Here is a 19,975-nt window from a genome sequence, read left to right as displayed (position 1 = left end):
ACAAGCCGTGATAATTTCCCCTGGTGATTGTATCTGGTTGTGAATTGTTAATTTGTCATAGCCTCAGTGTCATTAGTTTGTGTGCATTGTTTTGCTATTCAGGAGTATTGTCATTTAAGTGATCAACTGAATGTTTGTATTTGGTACATGTACAAGTTTACAAGTGGGTCTTGTTCAAATTTAACCGACATGTAGCTTGTTTATTTTTTTGGTGTGAAGTAGTGTTGTCGAACTTAGGTACCCTTTTTGTCTCTCTATTTTTTGAGTTTTCTGCGTCAGAATAAAGGTTCTTATGGATTTTCCTTTTTGTCCCTACTTTCTTCTTTCCCTTCCATGTAGAATCTTTATGTTCCAAAGTACTAAGCTCCAAAAGACCCTTTTTTAAAAATTTTCAATTACTATCAAGTTATTGTTGATTGCTTTAGGAACTCACTATTGCACTTCTAGCTTGTCCAAAAAATCACACAAGACGATAGGGAGAATATTTAAGTGGTTCGACAACTTGCCTACGACCACTGAAGCGGAAACTCTGTATTTTTAATATGTTTGTACAAAATTACAAACACTCATAAACAAGTTATCTATTTCTCAAAATGGTTTCCCTAGAACCTATATTTCACCTCAGCCCTACCTTGATCTCTCACCATAATGAGGATGATTTTAATTTTCAGCAAATGACCTCCTTTTATAGGAGAAGCCATGGGGGACAAAACACCCACACTTCTTGAACAAGAGAAAGGCTTCTTTCGGTGCAACAAATTTTGGTCAATATTTGCTGCCAGAGACTTTCAGTAGATGGGTGGCTGCAAGTTCAAATGGCATTTCACACTTGGGGGGTTTCCAACAATCACCCCTTCCACCCAAGTGTGTCATATTAGGATGTTACAAACGGTTACATCTTTCAAATGATTGCACTTCTTCATTGGAATGCTTGTTAGCCATGAGAGATTTTCACTAACCAATTCATCTGCAGGGACGTCTTCAAATGAATGTCCAGATACTTCTCTAAATGCATCTTCAAATGCATCAGCATTGTCTACATCCATGGAGCTTGCAAGGAATTTTCTTCAGAGGAGATTTACTAATGCTTTATTGCACAATCTCAACTCCCAAGGATTCTTCTTTCTCTCGAGTACATGAGTCCGTCTTCATGTACACCTTGAGCAAACTGAGCTTCACTCGAGCCACAGTCGAGCGAACAATCTACCTGGTGCCTTTACAGCTTTCAAAACCAGGTTTCATAATCCTACAATCACACCAATCTCCAACTTAGAGACTGGTTCTCAACATGCCAGCCTCTATCTCTAGCATAATCCCTTATCATCTCTGTAATTTTACAGTTCATGTCTTCAAGTTAGAAGACTAACTAAAGTGATGCATAATTTTAGTTCATCACGTTCAGTGCCCTTAATCAACACATATATATAGGGCAACATATCTCTCATTGCACTGAGAATCAATGGTCTTGCACGGACCTTGACACATATCAGAGAACCTATTGCTGAGATCTCCATCTCTGATCTAGGCGATTGACTCATCATCCTGCTGCTAACATATCTTGTCTTCAGTCGATATGCCTATCTTGTGTGCAGTCTTTGCTAACTGCGACTTGCATAATCTCCATTCTTGCAATATTTTTCTTCATGCCGTAGTCCACTACCTTCATTCAGCAAGATATAGTTTAAGGTAGTAACCATCATGGAGGTCTGATTGTCTTGGCAGTCATGTGATCATCAACTTTAGGTGTAGATATCCCTAGAATATCTGACATTTTGTTCACATCTCTCACACCTTTGCTTCATGTCGTGGTCTAGGGAGATTTCTTCAGGTTTAGATGAGGAAAAGTAAAACTGACTTGCTTTTACTTCCTCATTTAATTCTCACGACCATTACCACAAGCCAAGACCAATGAATCATTCGTGACCTTCCACGCCCTTTTGAGAAAACACACCTAAATGACTGTTGTCTTCAAGTTGTCTTTAACAACCTTGTGTACTACAAGAAATACGATGTCATGTATTTCTTCAGTCACCATATTCACAACAGCATTATCAGTTTTCTCCTAATTTTATCAATTTCTTGTGGTCCGTCTTGTCACAATTCCTAGCAAGTCATCTGTTGTCTAGATCTTCACTTGCCTCTGCCCTTATTCATGAACTTTGACTAATCCAAGCTTCTGCCCTAATTATCAACATTCAGGACCAACAAACTCAAGCTCTTGCCAGAATCTCTTGCGCACCTCCTCATCTAGGATAAGATCTCTTACATTATGAAACTTCAACTTCAACTTCTTTACAGAATTGCTCATAGCCATTCTCATGACCTCCTAACTTTTTGACCACAACGCCAAATACTATTGGGCAACAAAAGTACCTTCTATCTTTTTTTTTTTAAAATTGAACAATTTCTTCATCTGCACTTTGTTATTTGCAATTCGATTTTCAAAGAAAGCCACAATCAGATCCGTTGCGATTTTCCTCTTAATAACAATATGCTCCATGAATTGTATGACTATCAAAACCTGTTGATATAACAAGTTAGTCAACATCGTACAATGATCTGAAGTTTACTCCTTAAACTTCACGATCCCAATTGGCTTAAATCAAGCCCAAAAGAACTGAGTCCGGCAACATTGGACTCCAACTAACTGACATCAAGCCCAAAGCCAAAGAGTCTGGCACGACTCCAATTGGCTGAAATCAAACCCAAAACATATGAGTCCTACACGACTCCAACTAGTTGAGATCAAAGTCCAAAACAAATGAGTCCATCACGACTCCAACTGGCTGCGATCAAGTCCAAAACAAATGAGCTCGTCACGACTCCAACTGGCTGCGATCAAGTCAAAAACAAATGATTCCTGCAAGACTCCAACTGGCTGATATCAAGCTCAAAACAAATGAGTCCATCACGACTCCAACTGGCTGCAATCAAGCCCAAAACTGATGAGTCCATCATGACTCCAACTGGCTGTGATCAAGCCCAAAACAAATGAGTCTGTCACGACTCCAACTAGCTGCGATCAAGCCCCAAACAAATGAGTCTGTCACGACTCAAAATGGCTGCGATCAAGCCTACAACTGATCTGAAGTATGAACGGTCTAAATCATTATTACCGATGGCGAATCTCAACATTCCCACCATACGGATGAGTCCAGAATGATCCAAATAGTTTGTCAGCACTATTTGATCATCGCAATTGAACTCCAACTGGCATAGATCAAGCCCAAAATGATCTACAACTATGAACAGTTCAGATCAAAGGTACCGATGGTGAATCTCAACATTCCCACCATACCGATGAGTCCGAAATGATCCAAATAGTTTGTCAGTACTATTGGATCATCGCAATTGAACTCTAACTGGCATAGAATAAGCCCAAATTGATCTGCAACTCTGAACAGTTCAAATCAAAAGTACTAATGGCAAATCTCAACATTTCCACCGTACCAATGAGTCCGCAATGATCCAAATAGTTTGTCAGTACTATTTGATTATCGCAATTGAACTCCAACTGGTGTAGATCAAGCCCAAAATGATCTGAACTCTAAACAGTTCAGATTGAAGGTACCGATGGCGAATCTCAACATTCTCACCTTACCGATGAGTCCAGAATGATCCAAATAGTTTGTCAGCACTATTTAATCCTCGCAATTGAACTCCAACTAGCATAGATCAAGCCCAAAATGATCTGACCCTCTGAACAGTTCAGATCGAATGTACTGATGGCGAATCTTAATATTCCTACTGTACAGATGAGTCCGAAATGATCCAAATAGTTTGAAAGCACTATTTGATCGTTGAAATCGAACTCTGAATGGCTTAAATCTAACCAAAAACTGATCTGAAATTTCAATGGTCCAGATCATCTGGCGCGTGTGGTACACACGCATAGGATATTCATCTGGAGCACATGAGGCGCGTGTCGGTAACGCACCGAGCCTTCCTGGGCGCGTGAAGGGGCGTGGTAGCATGCCTTTCACGCATCTGAGCCCTGGCCCTAGCGTGGAGGCGCGTGAGAGTGTTTCTCATGCGTCTTCTTCCTCTGGTGCGACTGAGGCATGTCTACTCACTATCCGACTTCTAGGGGCGCGTATAGGCTCATTCGGCATCCATTTTTTATGCCGTTTGCGGCAACGAATTCATCTTAACGCGAGGAACATCATTGTGTGATCAAAATTTGCTTTCGATCAAATTGATTTTTCTGGACAGTACGAAACTAAAGCTCTGATACCAATTGTTGAGCCTCTGGCTTGTCTAAAAAATCACACAAGGCGATAAAGAGATAATATTTAAGTGATTCGGCAACTTGCCTACGTCCACTAAAGCGGAAACTCTGTATTTTCTATATGTTTGTACAAAATTACAAACACTCATAAACAAGTTCTGTATCTCTCAAAATGCCATCTGTTCTGGGTTTCTCTATAACCTATATTTCGCCCTCAACCCTGCCTTGATCTCTCACCACAGTAAGGATGATTTTAATTTTCAGCAAATGACTCCTTTTATAGGAGAAGTTTTGGGGGACAAAACACCCACACTTCTTGACCAAGAGGAAGGCTTATTTCGGTGCAGCAAATTTTGGTCAATATTTGCTGCCAGAGACTTTCGGTAGGTGGGTGGCTACAAGTTCAAATGGCATTTCACACTTGAGCAATTCACACTTGGGGAGTTTCCAACATTCACAAGAGACGAACATATTGCAAATTTGCATATATGGTTTGAACGCTCTTTCCCAAACTTATCACGAAGTGTTCTGCAACTCGCAAAAATAAATTACCCTTCAAATCACTATTTGACTTTCTTCTCGGGACACCTCACTCTTCCTTGTAATTTGTAAAGTTGATTATGTAGAATCTTGTAGAACAAACATGAATGAAAATTTGGCAATATAGTGACACTCCCGTCAGAATATTTCTCCGGTGTCATTCTGAGTATACCATTTGGTAATCACAACCCTTAGAATTACAGATTCTCACAGACAACTTCCATGCTACATTGGCAACGCAACTTTGATCTAGTTCTTCACAGTTCAAATAATGAAAATGGATAGAGTTCCCAAATGTTGAAGTAAAAAGTATCATGTATATAGTGTCAAAACATAGTCCAATTAAATTGTATAAAGTTTGAGTAGAGTTCGAATCAAGCAAATCTAAATTTTGGAGAGAATTACTTCGTCAACACAAGAGTCCTACAAAAGTGATTTTAGGCAATGATATGTCAATCAATTTTCTTCTAAACTGAATTTTTAATAAACCTTTTACTAAATCTGGGAGCCCTATTTTTCTTAATTCACAGAAATTTTTTGGAGGGTGGAAAGGGTACATCACCTGTGATCACATATTTTTTGCAGGAAAAAATATAGTTGCAAGCATAATTGTGTACTAATCTATACACCAATGTGATGTGATTGATCAAAAAATAGATTTTATTAAAAACAGTGTTAATTTAAATTTTAAGTATGAATAAATCAATATTAATACACAGATTAATGCGCAACTGTGCTTGTATATAGCAAAACTCATTCGAAAATAATTAGTTTTCCAGAGGTTTTCTTTCCTTATTCCCACAATGAATAAGTATAAGGCCGTGTCTCGTAATTATGGTCATTCACATTTCATCAAAATAACTGACCACCAGGAATACAAAGATCTGTAGATATTTGATCGAACTACACAAGTCCTCAACCTGATTCGTTTAAGAAACATTGCTACCCTATTATGCAACAATCAATATCCTAGGGAGGGCAGCTTTGTAACCAAGGGATTTGATAGCGAGTAAGTCCATCATGGTCACGTTTTGTGAATGCCAATATTCTCCACAATTGGAGCATCATCTCATCCCGGTAACCTGCTTAGCTTCAATATCCTGAAGCCTAAGAGTTACAGCTCTTTTGTGGGCTTCAAGTCCCTCAACTTCCGCCATTGCTGCCACATATGGCCCAAGCTTTATCAGACCTTCCTCGGTCAAAGATTGCACTGTCATGTACTTCAGGAATGAGTCCAAAGACACGCCGCCATACATCCTTGCATACCCATATGTTGGAAGAACATGGTTTGTCCCGCTTGCATAATCTCCCACGCTCTCTGGCGTCCACTGCCCTAAAAATACAGAGCCTGCAGAAGGAATCAAGCCCATAATAATTCTTTTGAGACTTGAGAAAATAATATGAAGACAGTTCTGACAAGACAATCCGACAGTCTCCACCACAATTGGGTCTTCCAGATATCATTCTGTTTCAGAAGGATCTTTGACAGTCCTTTTGCTATAATTGGGATATTCTACAAGAAAATTGTATTCAACCACTGCAATGAATTGAACAAGCAGGGGCAGAAGAAAGTCAAAAGGTCTGTGGTTCCCACTGATAGATTTAGTGGCATCAAATGTAGGGTCTACAGTCTGGTGTGAAGCTAAAATCTCAGGCTACTAGTGCAATGTGTCAGTCCTGAGAGCAGCCATTTTATGCAATAAAGGCAAAAGGATGGAATAATATCCAAATACCCATCCAAGAACTTTCCTTAAGCAACCCCTATGGATTGGTTCGAGTGGTAAGAGCCTTGGGCTTGGCAGTATGATCTCTCTAGATCTAAGGTTCAAACCCTTGGACTGGTGGAAAACTCCTTGCCGAGAGCCTGTGCACCCCTAAAATAAGTTGGGACTTTATTCCCAGACACCCAGTGCCAATAAGAAAAAGAACCTCCCTTAAAAGGAATGACACTGCTCAGGGAAAAAAAGTGTGGACTAGACTGCAAAACCCTTAGCATTTTCAAAGGTACTTCAACATCCATAAATAATAAAAAGTAGAGTGCAGATAATTATGATGCCAAAATTACAATAGTTCACCTGCGTTCTCAATGAAACTCTCCCACTTTTCTGCATCCTTCACATTAATAATCAGATGCTCAGGTGCATACATGTTTGAGAAAGAGACTGCCTGAAATGACCAAAAAAGAAAAGTTATTTCAAACAGCAAGACATATAAGCAAAAACATTTTCAAGTATACACACACGTGCTTTTGTGCACATCACATACCAATGATTATATGAGAGCGATAAAGGCAAAGGATCTACATATTTCATATCATCAAGTTTTTTCTTTTTTCCTAAGCCACTTGAGAAATATTCTACTAATGGTGCAAAACAAGGGGAGTACAATAGATTGTTAGCATTAAAAACGTCTACAGACAATTGGTAATTGTTATACGCCCACATAAGGATTTGTGAGTCACCATCTAGCCAAGTTATGCGCTGCACAGTTTGCAATTTGTGCCTTTGTGGCATGAACCTGAAGTCCAAAAATTCATTATGAACCACATTCCTTGTGATATCAGTAATTTCTGGACCAACATACTGGTAGGGCTGTAAAATAAACAGGCTACTCGACAGGCAGCTCGAATTCGACTCGAATAAACTCGAAATCGGCTCGAATCGAATATTAAATGGGCCGTTCGTAAACACAGAAATAAACTCGATTATTAAACGATACAAACTCGTATAAAACTCGACCGACTCGATTAATGTTCGTGAATATACTCGTATAAAGCTCGACTCGACTCGTGAGCTCGACTCGTATATATTTATACATATATAGTAAAATATAAAATATATATATAATAATCAATAATTATATATGTATTATTAATTATGTATATAGAATTATAGTGACTTATAGTTAAACATTTTCTTCTACATATACTATAAGTTTATATATTTAATTTATAATATTAATATATGATATTGATATATTTATCTTATTCTTATCAAATAGTGAAATGTCATATAAGAAGTTATGCTTATAGGATAATAAGGCTCTAGGCTATAGTCTATAAGCTATAGTCATAACTTATTGCCCTATAACATATCACTCATAAATCATAATTATATCATTCTATTTACAATATTTTTATTAATCTATCATAACATAATTATTAAATACTTATCACTTATGATTCTTAGATTATATCATTATATATTCTACGAATTTGCAACACTACTTGCTAATTTTAAAAATTAATTTATATAACAATTAACATGCATTATAATTTATAACTTATAATATTTTCTAGAATAGAATACTCTTTTTGGTTAATATACGGTATTAGCCTATAGTATTATTATATTATACTAATTAATATAACTATAAATTTATATCATGAATACCAATTTGGAGAATGTTTGATAAAATATAATATTAGACAATTTTATAATATAATTAATTATTATAAATAATTATAGTTTTTTTTACAACACTACAGTCACTACTTGCTAATTATAAAAATTATAATATAAAAAAAAAACTATAGTATTATAATTTATAATGCATAGATTATAGTATTTATGTTAATAGAATAATATTTACATATATTTATTTATGCTAGTATAAATTATATTAAAGAGTCCAATCCGATTAAACCCTAGATTGATTTGAACCGTTGGATATGTGGTTACTTTTTCTTAAGACTTTGGAGCCGTTGGATTTTAATGGAGGCACATTTACCCTAGGGTTACAACTTACAATGCTTCGGGCTTCCCGAGTCTTCTATAGTTACTGCTGCGCCGTTTCACTTTCACTTTCACTCTCTCGGCCTTGCCGCTTCACTTTCTCTCCTCTCACTCTCAGACCCATCGAGAAACCCTAGCTTCTTCTCCTGTTATCCATTCTCTGAATCTCTTATGTCTACACGGTTACACCGATTACTATTTACTGGTTACCTCCTATATGCCATCTTAATCTATCATTCGGTTTGTGTGGTGCATTTGGGCAGCTTTCTTCTCGAGGGGCCTCGGGCCGTCCAGTGAAAATGGCTGCTTCTGCAGTCTGCTAGAAACCCTAGCAGACTGCAGTCAGCGGCCGTTTTGGAGGGGAACCATGGCTGTAATCTCAGCCTCTGAGAAAGCAGCCGGTCCTCGACAAATGGGTCATTAAATGCATGCATTTATGACTCCCAACCACTGTGGTTCCCTGATTTTGTGGATTGTGGTTCTCTGGTTCGTCGATTCGTCCATCTACGAGTCGATTACCCAATTTAGTTTCCTTTTTCTACGCATTTGGTTGGGAATGTTGGCAGATTTGATTGATTTATCTAGTTATAGTTTTATGTAGCTATTTTCAATGCCCATTTCTGGTTCTATCCTAACTCTTTTTCATATTGTGATTTGTGGTATTGTGGGCACAATAGATCTACATGATTTCATCTAAGTACACTGTCATTCATGAATCGTGATCATGAAGCAGTCGTATATGCTAATTTTGGTAACTGTGAGACACTGAGACTATGACTGTTTTGGTTGTCCATCACTTTGATTGTTAAGTTTATGATTTAATTTTAATTTTTTCTTTTGATTTGTAATAGTTGAATATGCCCTGTTTTGGTTATTTTGCTATTGCTTACAAAAGCTAGAACTTGGCGTCTAACTTGAGCTTTGTGCTTTTATATCTGTCTTTGCTGCTTGGCTAATCATCTTGCCTACTGAGTTGTGCTCAAAGAAAAATTTATACTCGCAAGTGAGTTCTCTCAGCCTCTCAAGTTAATTGTTATTTAATGATTGTTTATGTTCTTGCTTGAACTATTTAATAATGCTTTATTGTTCATGTTTGGGTTGATTAATCTGATCCTATGGTGATTTTGGCCTTAAGTAGTGGTGCACCTTGATTATTTAACATGTATTGGTTGTATTAAATTTACAATCTGTCTTGTAGTTGTGTAACTGTGTTTATGTTCTAATTTCAAGTATTTAAATATAATTTTTGAATCTGTTTTGGTTGCTTATAAAGTATCATATATGGTGATTGCTGGTTGTATTAAATTTACAATATGTCTTGTAGTTGTGTAACTGTGTTTATGTTCTAATTTCAAGTATTTAAATATAATTTTTGAATCTGTTTTGGTTGCTTATAAAGTATCATATATGGTGATTGCTTCAAGTATTAAATTTACAATCTGTCTTGTAGTTGTGTAACTGTGTTTATGTTCTAATTTCAAGTATTTCAATATACTTTTTTGAATCTGTTTTGGTTGATTATAAAGGATCATATATTATGATTGCTTCAAGTATTTAATTCATGTTATCTTTACCATGTGTTACTTGATTCATCTTAATTCTTATCCAATCTGTTTTTTGTTTATGTTCTAATTCCAAGTACTTAAATATGCATATGTAGAATCTGTTTTGATTGATTATAAATGTTTATACATTGTTCTTGCTTCAAGTATTTAATGTATGCCATAAAATTGTGTTGCTTGATTAATATGTTCCAATCTGTTTTGTGTTTCTGTTCTAATTACAAGTATGAAATGGCATTTGTGTTTTTTATGTTTTTGTGGCAAGTTTTATCCAGTTTCTTTTATGTTTATGTTGTTGAGGTGCCTTGCTTCTGGAGGCACATCGGGCCACTAAGGCAAGATTGAATACTAAAACTGTTAAAGTCAAATTAGTTTGACTTTAACATATGTTTTAGTTGAATTAAATCAACTATATCAGCCTTGCCTTTTGGAGGCACATTGAGCCATCAAGGCAGGGCTGTATAACAAAACTGTTATTGTGAAATTGTTTTGACTTTAACATCTTTTAGTATCCTTGCCTTCTGGTGGCACCTTGAGCCACCAAGTTGAAAGGTTGTTTTGAATTCTGGTCTGTGATCCCATGCTTATTGGATGTTTCTGGTTTTGTGTTTACAATTTATCTAGATCCCACCAAATGGGTGATCCAGTTAATGATGTTGATCCGGTAGAGGAGTATGAAAATGAAAACTCTGTTGGGATTAGCTTAGTAGAGGCCATATCTGATAATGATAGAGACACTGCCCAAAATTCTCAGGCCCCTAATACTGTGTCTACTGAGGGCCCTTCCACAGAAGTTCAAACAGTAGCCTATGAAAGAAAAAAAAGAAAGAGGACTTCTGATGTATGGAAGGATTTTGTTGAAGTTGATAGCAATGGGGTTAAACAGCCTCAATGTAAGTGGTGTAAAACTATATTTAAAGCTTCTCGCTCAAGTTCTACCACTACATTACGTAGGCACCTGCTGACTTGTTTGCCATACATGGGGTCTAAGAAAAAACAAAAAATCTTAGCAGTTGAATCTAAGGAGGCAGATGGTGCCTTCACTGTCTCAAACTTTACCTATGATCGTAATAGGGTCCGAGAGCTTGCTTCTCATATGATACTTTACCATGAATATCCATTCTCTTTAATGGAACATGTGGTATTTAATAGATTCATGAGTGCAAACACTCCATATTGGGAAAAAATGTCTCGGGCTGCTGCAAAGAAAGAATGCATGAGAACTTATGAGAATGAAAGGACAAAGTTAAGGGCTTTGCTTAAACATGTGAATAAGGTTCATATCACAACTGACATGTGGACTTCTTGTCAAAAACTTTCATATATGGTAGTGACATGTCATTTTATAGACTCTGATTGGCACCTTCAGAGGCGTGTCTTGAACTTTTGTAATGTGTCACCTCCACATACTGGCCTTCTTATTACTGATGCTTTAGAAAAGTGTTTCCAAAGTTGGGGGATTGAGAATAAAATTAGTTCAATTACTGTTGACAATGCTAGTTCTAATGATGTTGCCATTCGGATCTTGAAAGATGATTTTAGATTGAAGAAAACACTGTCTGTAAGTGGCCAACTGTTTCATGTACGTTGTTGTGCACATATAACAAATTTACTTGTACAGTATGGACTTGGGGAGATTAGGGATATTGTTGATTGTGTTAGAGATGGTATAAAATATCTGGTAGCATCGGAGAGTAGGCTAAAACAGTTTAGTGAAATTGCAAAACAGTTACAATTGCCCTCAAAGAAACTGATTTTAGATGTGCCTACAAGATGGAACAGCACTTATTTAATGTTGGATGCTGCAATTCAGTTCAAAGAAGTTTTTCCTAGATATGGTGATAGAGATAGATGTTTTGAGTGGGTTCCAACTGTTGAAGAGTGGGGGCAAGTTGAAAATGTTTGTCAACTATTAGCTATTTTCAATGAAGTCACCAATATTGTATCTGGAAGTGATTACCCAACAGCAAACTTATTTCTTTCTGAAGTTTGGAGAATGAAAGACATCTTAGGTAAGAAGAGTAGAGATGAGAATGAGTACATGAAATCAATGGTAAGAAAAATGAGTGCTAAGTTTGACAAATATTGGGGGGAGTGTAATCTATTGATGTCAATTGCTGCGGTGTTAGATCCTAGATTTAAAATGGTCCTGATCCAGTTTTGTTTTCCTTTAATTTATCACGGGCCGGAGGCTGCAAAGAATATTGATCATGTGTCTGCTGTGTTGCTTGAGTTATATAATGAGTATGTTCATGAATACAATTCAACTCTTGAGGCACAAAGAGAGCAGGATAATGCTCGAATGAATGTATCTGGTTCTTCCTCAAGTGTTGGGACTGGGAGAAGCATGCAGAGTGGCCAGTCATTATTTAAATCTTTTGTTAGAAGTGTTGATACCGTGCAGCCTAGTAAATCAGAACTGGACAATTATTTAGAGGAGAGCATTTATATTTGTGAAGAGAGTTCAGATGCAAGTTTTGATGCCTTGGAATGGTGGAAAACAAATAGTCTCAAGTTTCGAACTTTGTCCAAACTGGCCCGAGATATTTTGGCTACTCCAATTACCACAGTTAGCTCAGAATCAACATTCAGCGCAGGAGGCAGAGTCATTGATCCTCATAGAGCTTCATTGAAGACTGAAACTGTCCAGATGTTGTTATGTGGGTCTGATTGGGTTAGAGCACTATATGGCCTTAAAAGATCATCCACAAATTCTGTAAGTGTATTTTATTTATTTTAATTGCCTATTGCTATTATACTATTTTATACTTACTATTATTAATTTATTCACAAAAATACTAACTACTGTTTTTTTCTTGTCAATAGATGGATGTCCCATCAGAAACTCATATTCTCTTGCCACAGCAATAGGCCCATACAAACTTACATTCTGTTTTTTGAGCATGTTGAAAAAATGGAGCATTTGGGCAGTTTTCTAGTTTTATCTGATTTTTTTTGTTTAGTCTATATTATTTGCTATATGATATTTGGACAGTTTACTTTGTAATATTTGGACAGTTTGGTTGTTCTATTTGATTTTGTTTGGGATGATATGAGTCATGATAGTTCAGGTAATTTCTAAGTTCTAACTCTTCACCATCCAGATTTCCTTAATTTACTTTAAATGGCAAATTAAATTTTGCATTGCAAACATCCCTTGACAATATTACTAAGTTAAAAGTACTTGAGTAATTTTGCAAGGGAATAAAAATTATATTAATGTTTTTTTACTGGATCAGTGTGTGCAGGTTGTCATGGTGATTTTCTTCAAGTTTGGGAACTTGTTGACTTCTGACATGGTGAACTCCGATTTTGTATAAGTTTGGTAACTTCCTGTCATTGTGAATGTTCAAATTTTGGTAACTGCAGTCTGCAGTTAGAAGAATGAGATTAATTTCAAACTTTGGTAACTTGTTGTGAACATCTGTTTTGGACACTGCAGTTGGCCATCTATATGTTTGTCTGGCTGATTTTGTTGAACTTTGGTAACTTGTTATGAACTTGTAATTTCTTTGGTAACTTATTTGGTAACTGCCAATGGTATGAGAATGAGAGTATTGTGGGCCTGTGGCTGGTAACTGTCTCAAACTGCATTTTGTATCTACTTTGTATTGATATTTTGTGGCTGGTATGAGAGTATTGAGTTATGTGTATTTTCTGTGTGTGCCCATTGAAGTTGTCAACTTGTCTACCTCACAGTTTGTTTTCTGGCTGATATGAGTCATGCCTATTGGCTATTGCCTATTGCTGGGTCGTTGTTTTGGATCTGTTCTATGGTAACTGCATATATGCAGCATTTGGTAACTTTGCTGAATCACTGATGCACATATTTCTATCAGATTTTGGGAACTAAGCTGACTTATGTGACTGTCACGGTGATATCAGATTGTATTGACTTGTCTAAATCCCTAATGCACATATTTATTTATGATATTGCCTGTATAATTGTATTGTGTAACTTGTTAGAGATATGATATTGATTTTTCATGGCAAATTAAGTTTTGCATTTTCTGTGGAATATCCCTTGATAGTATTGCTAAGTTAATGGTACTTGAGCAAGGGATTAAAAATAACACCAATTTTTTTAGTGTATTAGTGTATGCAGGGCAACAATGTATTTCTGGCTGGCTCCATGCATGATTCCATGAAGACTGAGGATTTTGTCATTTGACAGCCTATTGTTTGTTTTGAAATATAATGTATATTATTTCATAATTTATTGCTGTAAATTGTAATTAATTTTTTTATTCACTTGTTCCGTTAAGATGTAAAGCTTCGTCTAATATTGTACCATAAGTCCATAACCATAATACTCTTAATGTAAATTTGTATTTAATTTGTTATCAGTATTGATGCATTTATTTTATTTTTCTAATTTTATATGTTTATATAAATAATTTAATTAGAGGAATTTTTGACATAAACGAGCCGAGCTCGAGTCGAGCTTGGGCTCGGCTCGTTAACATAATCGAGCTCGAGCCGAGCTCGAGTTCTTTTACCTACTATACGAGCCGAGCTTGAACTGGCTCCTAGGCTCGGCTGATAAACGAGCCGAGCCCAAGCTCGACTCGAGTAGTGAACGAGCCGAGCTCGCACACTCCAGGCTCGCTCGAACTCGGCTCGTTTACAGCCCTACATACTGGTCATTGCACTCCTTGCTTTGGATAGCTTGGCCTACCCTCAACAAATCTCCCTAAAAAATGACTTGTCAACTTAAGAATGTTGGCTTCATGCAAAGCTAGTAGGGCTGCCAAGGCTTTCCCATGCCTTCAATTTTCATGTATAGATATCTAAGAGTATATATGATCTAAGGTGATGGACACAATCAAGATTTACAACTGCACCACACAGGAAAGCAATGATGAGATCACAAGTTGCAGCTCTGGTCTTTCTTGAACACACTTTTTATGTATTTAAAAAAAACCAATGAAGTCTTTCTAGAACACACTTTTTAGTAGGGCTGCCAAGGTTTCCCCCCGCCTTCAATTTTCATGTATAGATATCTAAGAGTATATATGATCTAAGGTGATGGAGACAATCAAGATTTACAACTGCGCTATACACAGGAAAGCAATGATGAGATCACAGGTTGCAGCTCTGGGAGTCTTTCTCAAACACACTTTTTATGTATTTAAAAAATAAATAAATAAATAAAAGTAATTAATTAATTAATTTAAAAAAAAAAAAACCAACGAAGTCAGACCCGTCAAAGCAACAAAAACCAAACTGATACACACATCTATCAACAGGACTCTCCAACTCTTGGAAACTTTAGAGATCGAACATTTCATGCATGGAAATGCCGGACACAACTGTAAAATACCCTAAAGATGCACATAAAATGGGTTGATGAGTATTAGAAACATCTAGTCATGATAATAGGACTAACCTCAACCATATCACGAGCAAAAACTGTGTAACTGTGGCTCAATGCTTTCAAAGCAATCTCTCCCCTTGGAAGACTTTGGCACTGCTGCTTAATCTCCTTCTCTATAGCTTCTAAATCTACGCCATCGCCAGTGATGACAAGAACAACCTGACTATCAGGACCATGCTCAGCCTGAAATTACAAGTCACTTAAGGCATCACACTTAGGTACAAGCATTTAATAAACTAAAGCAGAAATAGTTTGTTATGCATGTGTAGTAAAGTAAGTTTACTCTCAAAAAGAAGAAAGCATGAAGTTAAAAGAGAATCCACCATCCACACCTATAAGGAACATAAAAAGGCAACAACATAGTGTGTTTGGAAATTTAAGTTATATGGGAAGAGAAGAGAAGAGAAGTTATAGGTAAGAAGTGATCCGACAGGACTTTAGATTGTTTTTGCAGCTTGTTCTAATGTACAGGAAAGTAAGATGTTAAACTTAGTTATTTTGGTTAGGCAAACAGAAAACTTGATGTGATTGAACTTAGCTTCTAACAAAAGTAAGACTACCTAAAATATAGTACTTCATAAAGCAGGATGATTTTCAGTTCTAACTAAAGTTAGACTGGTAATAACATAATACTTCATTAAACAGGATGATTTGATGATTTTCAGCCTTCAAGGAATTGATTTTTTCAGTCACAGTTTAATTATTTGAGAAACGAAAACAAAGCAGCAGCATCAATCATTTCGCTATGGAAATGCTCTATCAGAAAAAGAAAAGAAGCATTTTGATGCAAGTATGCACCTGGGAAAGCAAATCTGAAGCTACGTGAACAGGATTGGCATGTCTATCAGCAATGACCAAAACTTCTGAAGGGCCTGCGGGCATGTCAATTGAGATCATGGCTTCACTGTTCTGAAATGGAAATTGGAAAGAGAAAAAAACATTCAGAAACAAGTGAATATATAGCAGGAAATTCACTTATACAAGTTATAACAATAACACAAAATATCAGCCATGAGAACAAGTTCTAGATCAACAAAAAGCAAGCATACTTGGAGAATCATTTTCGCAGCAGTGACATATTGATTTCCAGGGCCAAAAATCTTCTCAACCTGCAATCATGAGAAAAAGGAAAAAAATGTAAGAAAAATTAAAAATTCATATTCAAAATCATAGAAGGATATAAAACATTTTTGAAGTTTTGTGAGTACTTTTTCTATAGATCAATTAATTTTCTTGAGGACCATATCAAAACACCATAAGTCATGCCGGAATTTAGTCCTAGAGCCTCCATCCACCTCAAGTCTAATTTGACTGCTTAAATATGTGTGTGTTTAAAAAGAAGGGCAAGATGTGGATCATGAAACTCTTCACTGCAACTTTCCACAAAGCATTCTTCTCATGTTGGTAATGCCAAAGTCACTTCCCTAGAAAGGCATGATTGAAAAAAAAAAAAAACAAAAACAAATCTTAAAGACTCCTAAACCTCAGTTAGAATTTGAAGAGCACACCTTGGCTAAGTCTACTAAGAGGAATTTGAATTATTCAACTAGCCTGCTTCATAAAAAGTCTTGCTGTAACTTCTCTATTCTACTAGCCATGCTAGTAGGGAAGGAAAATAGAAACAAGAAATATTTGATAAAGGTGATCCAGATCCTACTCCTTCAGAAAAATACATCCTTTTCCAACCAGCCAATCAGAGCTCAATCTTTTCAATCACACTAGGCCAAGGTATTTCATAGGCAAAGAGGATACCTTGCACCCTATAATTCTGGCAGACTAACCACATTAGAAACATTAAGTTGGAAAGGTCATTTGACAGTAGACATAACATGGATTGTTAAGTTAGAGATAACCAACTTGTCAATGGAAAGTGGAACATCCCTCTTTTAGACTTAACTACCCAAGGCACTTTTTCAAGTACTTTATTTGCTTGAACGGAGGATTCTACCTCTCATTTCTTTTTGCAGTCTCCTAACATTTTATATTCCTTTTCCCTGCTTAGGGGGATTTTCTCCTGAATACTTCTTGTTTTCCTGGATGGAATCCACCATGTTTTTAATCATTTTCAATATGGACCTCATCACTTCATGACTCAATGGGATGTGTTGATATGTCAAAATCTATCCATAGACACGTCTTATGCATAGGATCCTTATAGTATTTTGCAAGCACCAGCTTGATAAGCATAAAACACAAATAGCTTACAAGACAAGCTTAATGCACAAACTGACATTTACACCTAAAAGAAGAAAACAAAAATCGCTCCTGTTCCATCGGTTTATTCAAAATGAACCGCATGTCAGAATAATAAGCTATCTATAAATACTAGTTCAAATATCAAAAAGTATAGGATAAGAGTAACTAAGGGACAAGTTCACAGGAAAATAGTACCTTAGGGCAAGATTCCGTCCCCCAAGCCATGGCAGATATTGCCTTTAAAGAGACAAATGTTAGATTTATTAAATATTAAAATTTAAAACACATAAATGCAGAAACATAAACCTACACAAGAACACAATACTCTCAACCACATAGGGGCATATTTTTAGGTCCTTTCAAACCTGAGCTCCACCAGCTTTAAGGATATGAGTCACACCAGCCTTCTTGGCACAATATAGTACCTCCTATAAAGAAACTGATCAGAATTAGTATCTCCTCCAAAGAAATTCTCATCAACAGTGAACAAATACCTTGCATATGCTACCATCCTGACCAGGGGGAGTTGCAAGAACAACAGTTTTACACCCCGCAATCTGTGCTGGCTGGATTAAAAGAATGAAGTACATGTCAATTTAATCTAATTGCCATGAATTGCAATCATATATTTATACGCTGATAAACCATAAAAAAAAATAGATGTGATCAACTTACAACCGAAAGCATCAGAGCAGTTGAAGGTAAAACTGCAGTCCCCCCAGGAACATACAGACCTACAGATGAGATGCTTCTCGCCACTCGTTTGCATTTGACACCCTGAAAAGTCAGAACGCTAAAGAATCACATCACTAGAAAGATGTGACTGTGATAACCAAGAGGCAACATTGACTGACTTTCATGTTCTCAACACTTCTCTCAGTAGATTTCTGAGCAACATGAAATGCATATATATTGTCATATGCCACATCAAATGCTTCTTTGACAACTGGATCAAGCTGCAGTTACAAAGACTACATGTGTCAACAAGAAAAAAGACAAGAAGACCTCCATTTTACCAAAAAATGTGAATTACATACCACTGGATCTGGGAGCTCAGAGACTTTTTCCACAATCTTTTCCTGTTCAACTTTGTCGAACTTTACAGTATAGCTTCAAAAGCAATATAGACATCATATTGCCTCGTGACTAATAGGGCTTCACAGTGAAGTAAAGCCTTGGGAGACATACAGAAAACATGGCGTAAAATAAAATAAAATAAAAACATAAAAATAACAAAAAGGAGAGAAAGAGCACCAACTCTTTAACTGCAGAATCGCCTCTTTTGCGAACATCATCAACAATGGGCTGGACCTGATAGTATGCATATATGATCAATCCATCAAGTAGCTCATATTGAACCCAAAAACAAAAATAAATTTTCAGGTTATTGAAGAACTTTAATTCAGAGTTGAAGGAAAGGCCAAAAGCCTACCGTGCTGAAAATGGAAGAGAAATCTATACGAGGACGAGCCTTCAGGCTTTCAACCTCGGTCCGAGAAAGGTCTGATAATCTGTATGACTTCATAGAGCACTTTATCCCTTTATAAACAAATCCTGCCGCAACATATGAACAGAAGCAATCAAGGAAAATTGAAATTATCAGGAAACATTGCCCACCATCTATAAAGAGAAGGCAGTAACTCCAGGAAGGAACATGCATGTTCACTTTAAAATATTCCACCATAACCAAATCCCCAAATTCGCGAAGTAAAAAATCTAAACAGTTTTTCGTACTTTATAGCCATGCATACAACCCATTGAACGAAGGTCAACAAGGGATTTCAAACTTTTTTTTTTTTCAGGACTGCATTGCACCCATAAACTAATCACATATTTTAGAAATTAAAAAATAAAAAAATAAAATCAAAATGATACTTTTATACCTGCCGGCAGACGATAAAACCGGCTTGGAATTGTTTTCCGAGCACAAATTGAGCAGGGTTTAAGCAATGAGATGTCCCGTTTAGAGCAGAGGAGCTGGCTGTCCATCACCACCTTCAATCAATCAAATATGCAACACTATGACAGTATGACACTGAAGTATTACACCAAAAAATAAAATCAATAAGGATTACCGAAGAAAGAGCTAGTAAACTGGAGCTTTTAGAGAACCGGACCAATTATATAGAGCCAAAAACAATTGGGGATTTCTGTATGAGCTTTGTTTTGGTTACCTGGTGGCTCTTAGGTCAGAATGGTGAAAATGCTGCCCTGCCTACTCGACTACTCGTCTCTACAGAGCGGTGAAAATGGTGCCCCTCATCTTTCTCTGTCTTATTTTATTCTATTAATTATAAAATCACTACAGGAATTTTTGCATTTTTATGTAAAAGAATTC

General features: G+C 36.5%; 1 protein-coding gene across 8 annotated transcripts; it reads right to left on the bottom strand.

Annotated features, from left to right (window-relative positions):
- Nucleotides 1-5,488: 5,488 nt before the first annotated feature.
- Nucleotides 5,489-19,973, bottom strand: LOC122276503 (histidinol dehydrogenase, chloroplastic). Of its 8 annotated transcripts, none has more exons than XM_043086278.1 (15): nt 19,812-19,973; nt 19,521-19,672; nt 19,070-19,191; nt 18,896-18,948; nt 18,675-18,747; nt 18,492-18,593; nt 18,313-18,414; nt 18,132-18,203; nt 18,003-18,065; nt 17,833-17,874; nt 16,491-16,550; nt 16,240-16,350; nt 15,454-15,624; nt 6,844-6,934; nt 5,489-6,116 (listed from the first exon to the last, which is right to left on the bottom strand). In XM_043086278.1, exons 2-15 carry the CDS (start codon nt 19,624-19,626, stop codon nt 5,833-5,835), a joined length of 1,452 nt encoding a protein of 483 aa, XP_042942212.1. In that variant the 5' UTR covers nt 19,627-19,672; nt 19,812-19,973; the 3' UTR covers nt 5,489-5,832. The 8 variants fall into 8 exon arrangements, with proteins under 8 accessions (XP_042942212.1, XP_042942213.1, XP_042942217.1 ...); XM_043086279.1 differs by having other exon boundaries at nt 19,521-19,632; nt 19,812-19,962; XM_043086283.1 differs by having other exon boundaries at nt 19,521-19,618; nt 19,812-19,962.
- Between the last annotated feature and the right edge of the window lie 2 nt (nt 19,974-19,975).

This window comes from Carya illinoinensis, chromosome 9 (assembly GCF_018687715.1).
Source record: "Carya illinoinensis cultivar Pawnee chromosome 9, C.illinoinensisPawnee_v1, whole genome shotgun sequence".
Taxonomy (NCBI): domain Eukaryota; kingdom Viridiplantae; phylum Streptophyta; class Magnoliopsida; order Fagales; family Juglandaceae; genus Carya; species Carya illinoinensis.
The sequence above is the reverse complement of the archived record's forward strand: the minus strand, read 5'-3'. Positions and strand labels throughout refer to the sequence as shown.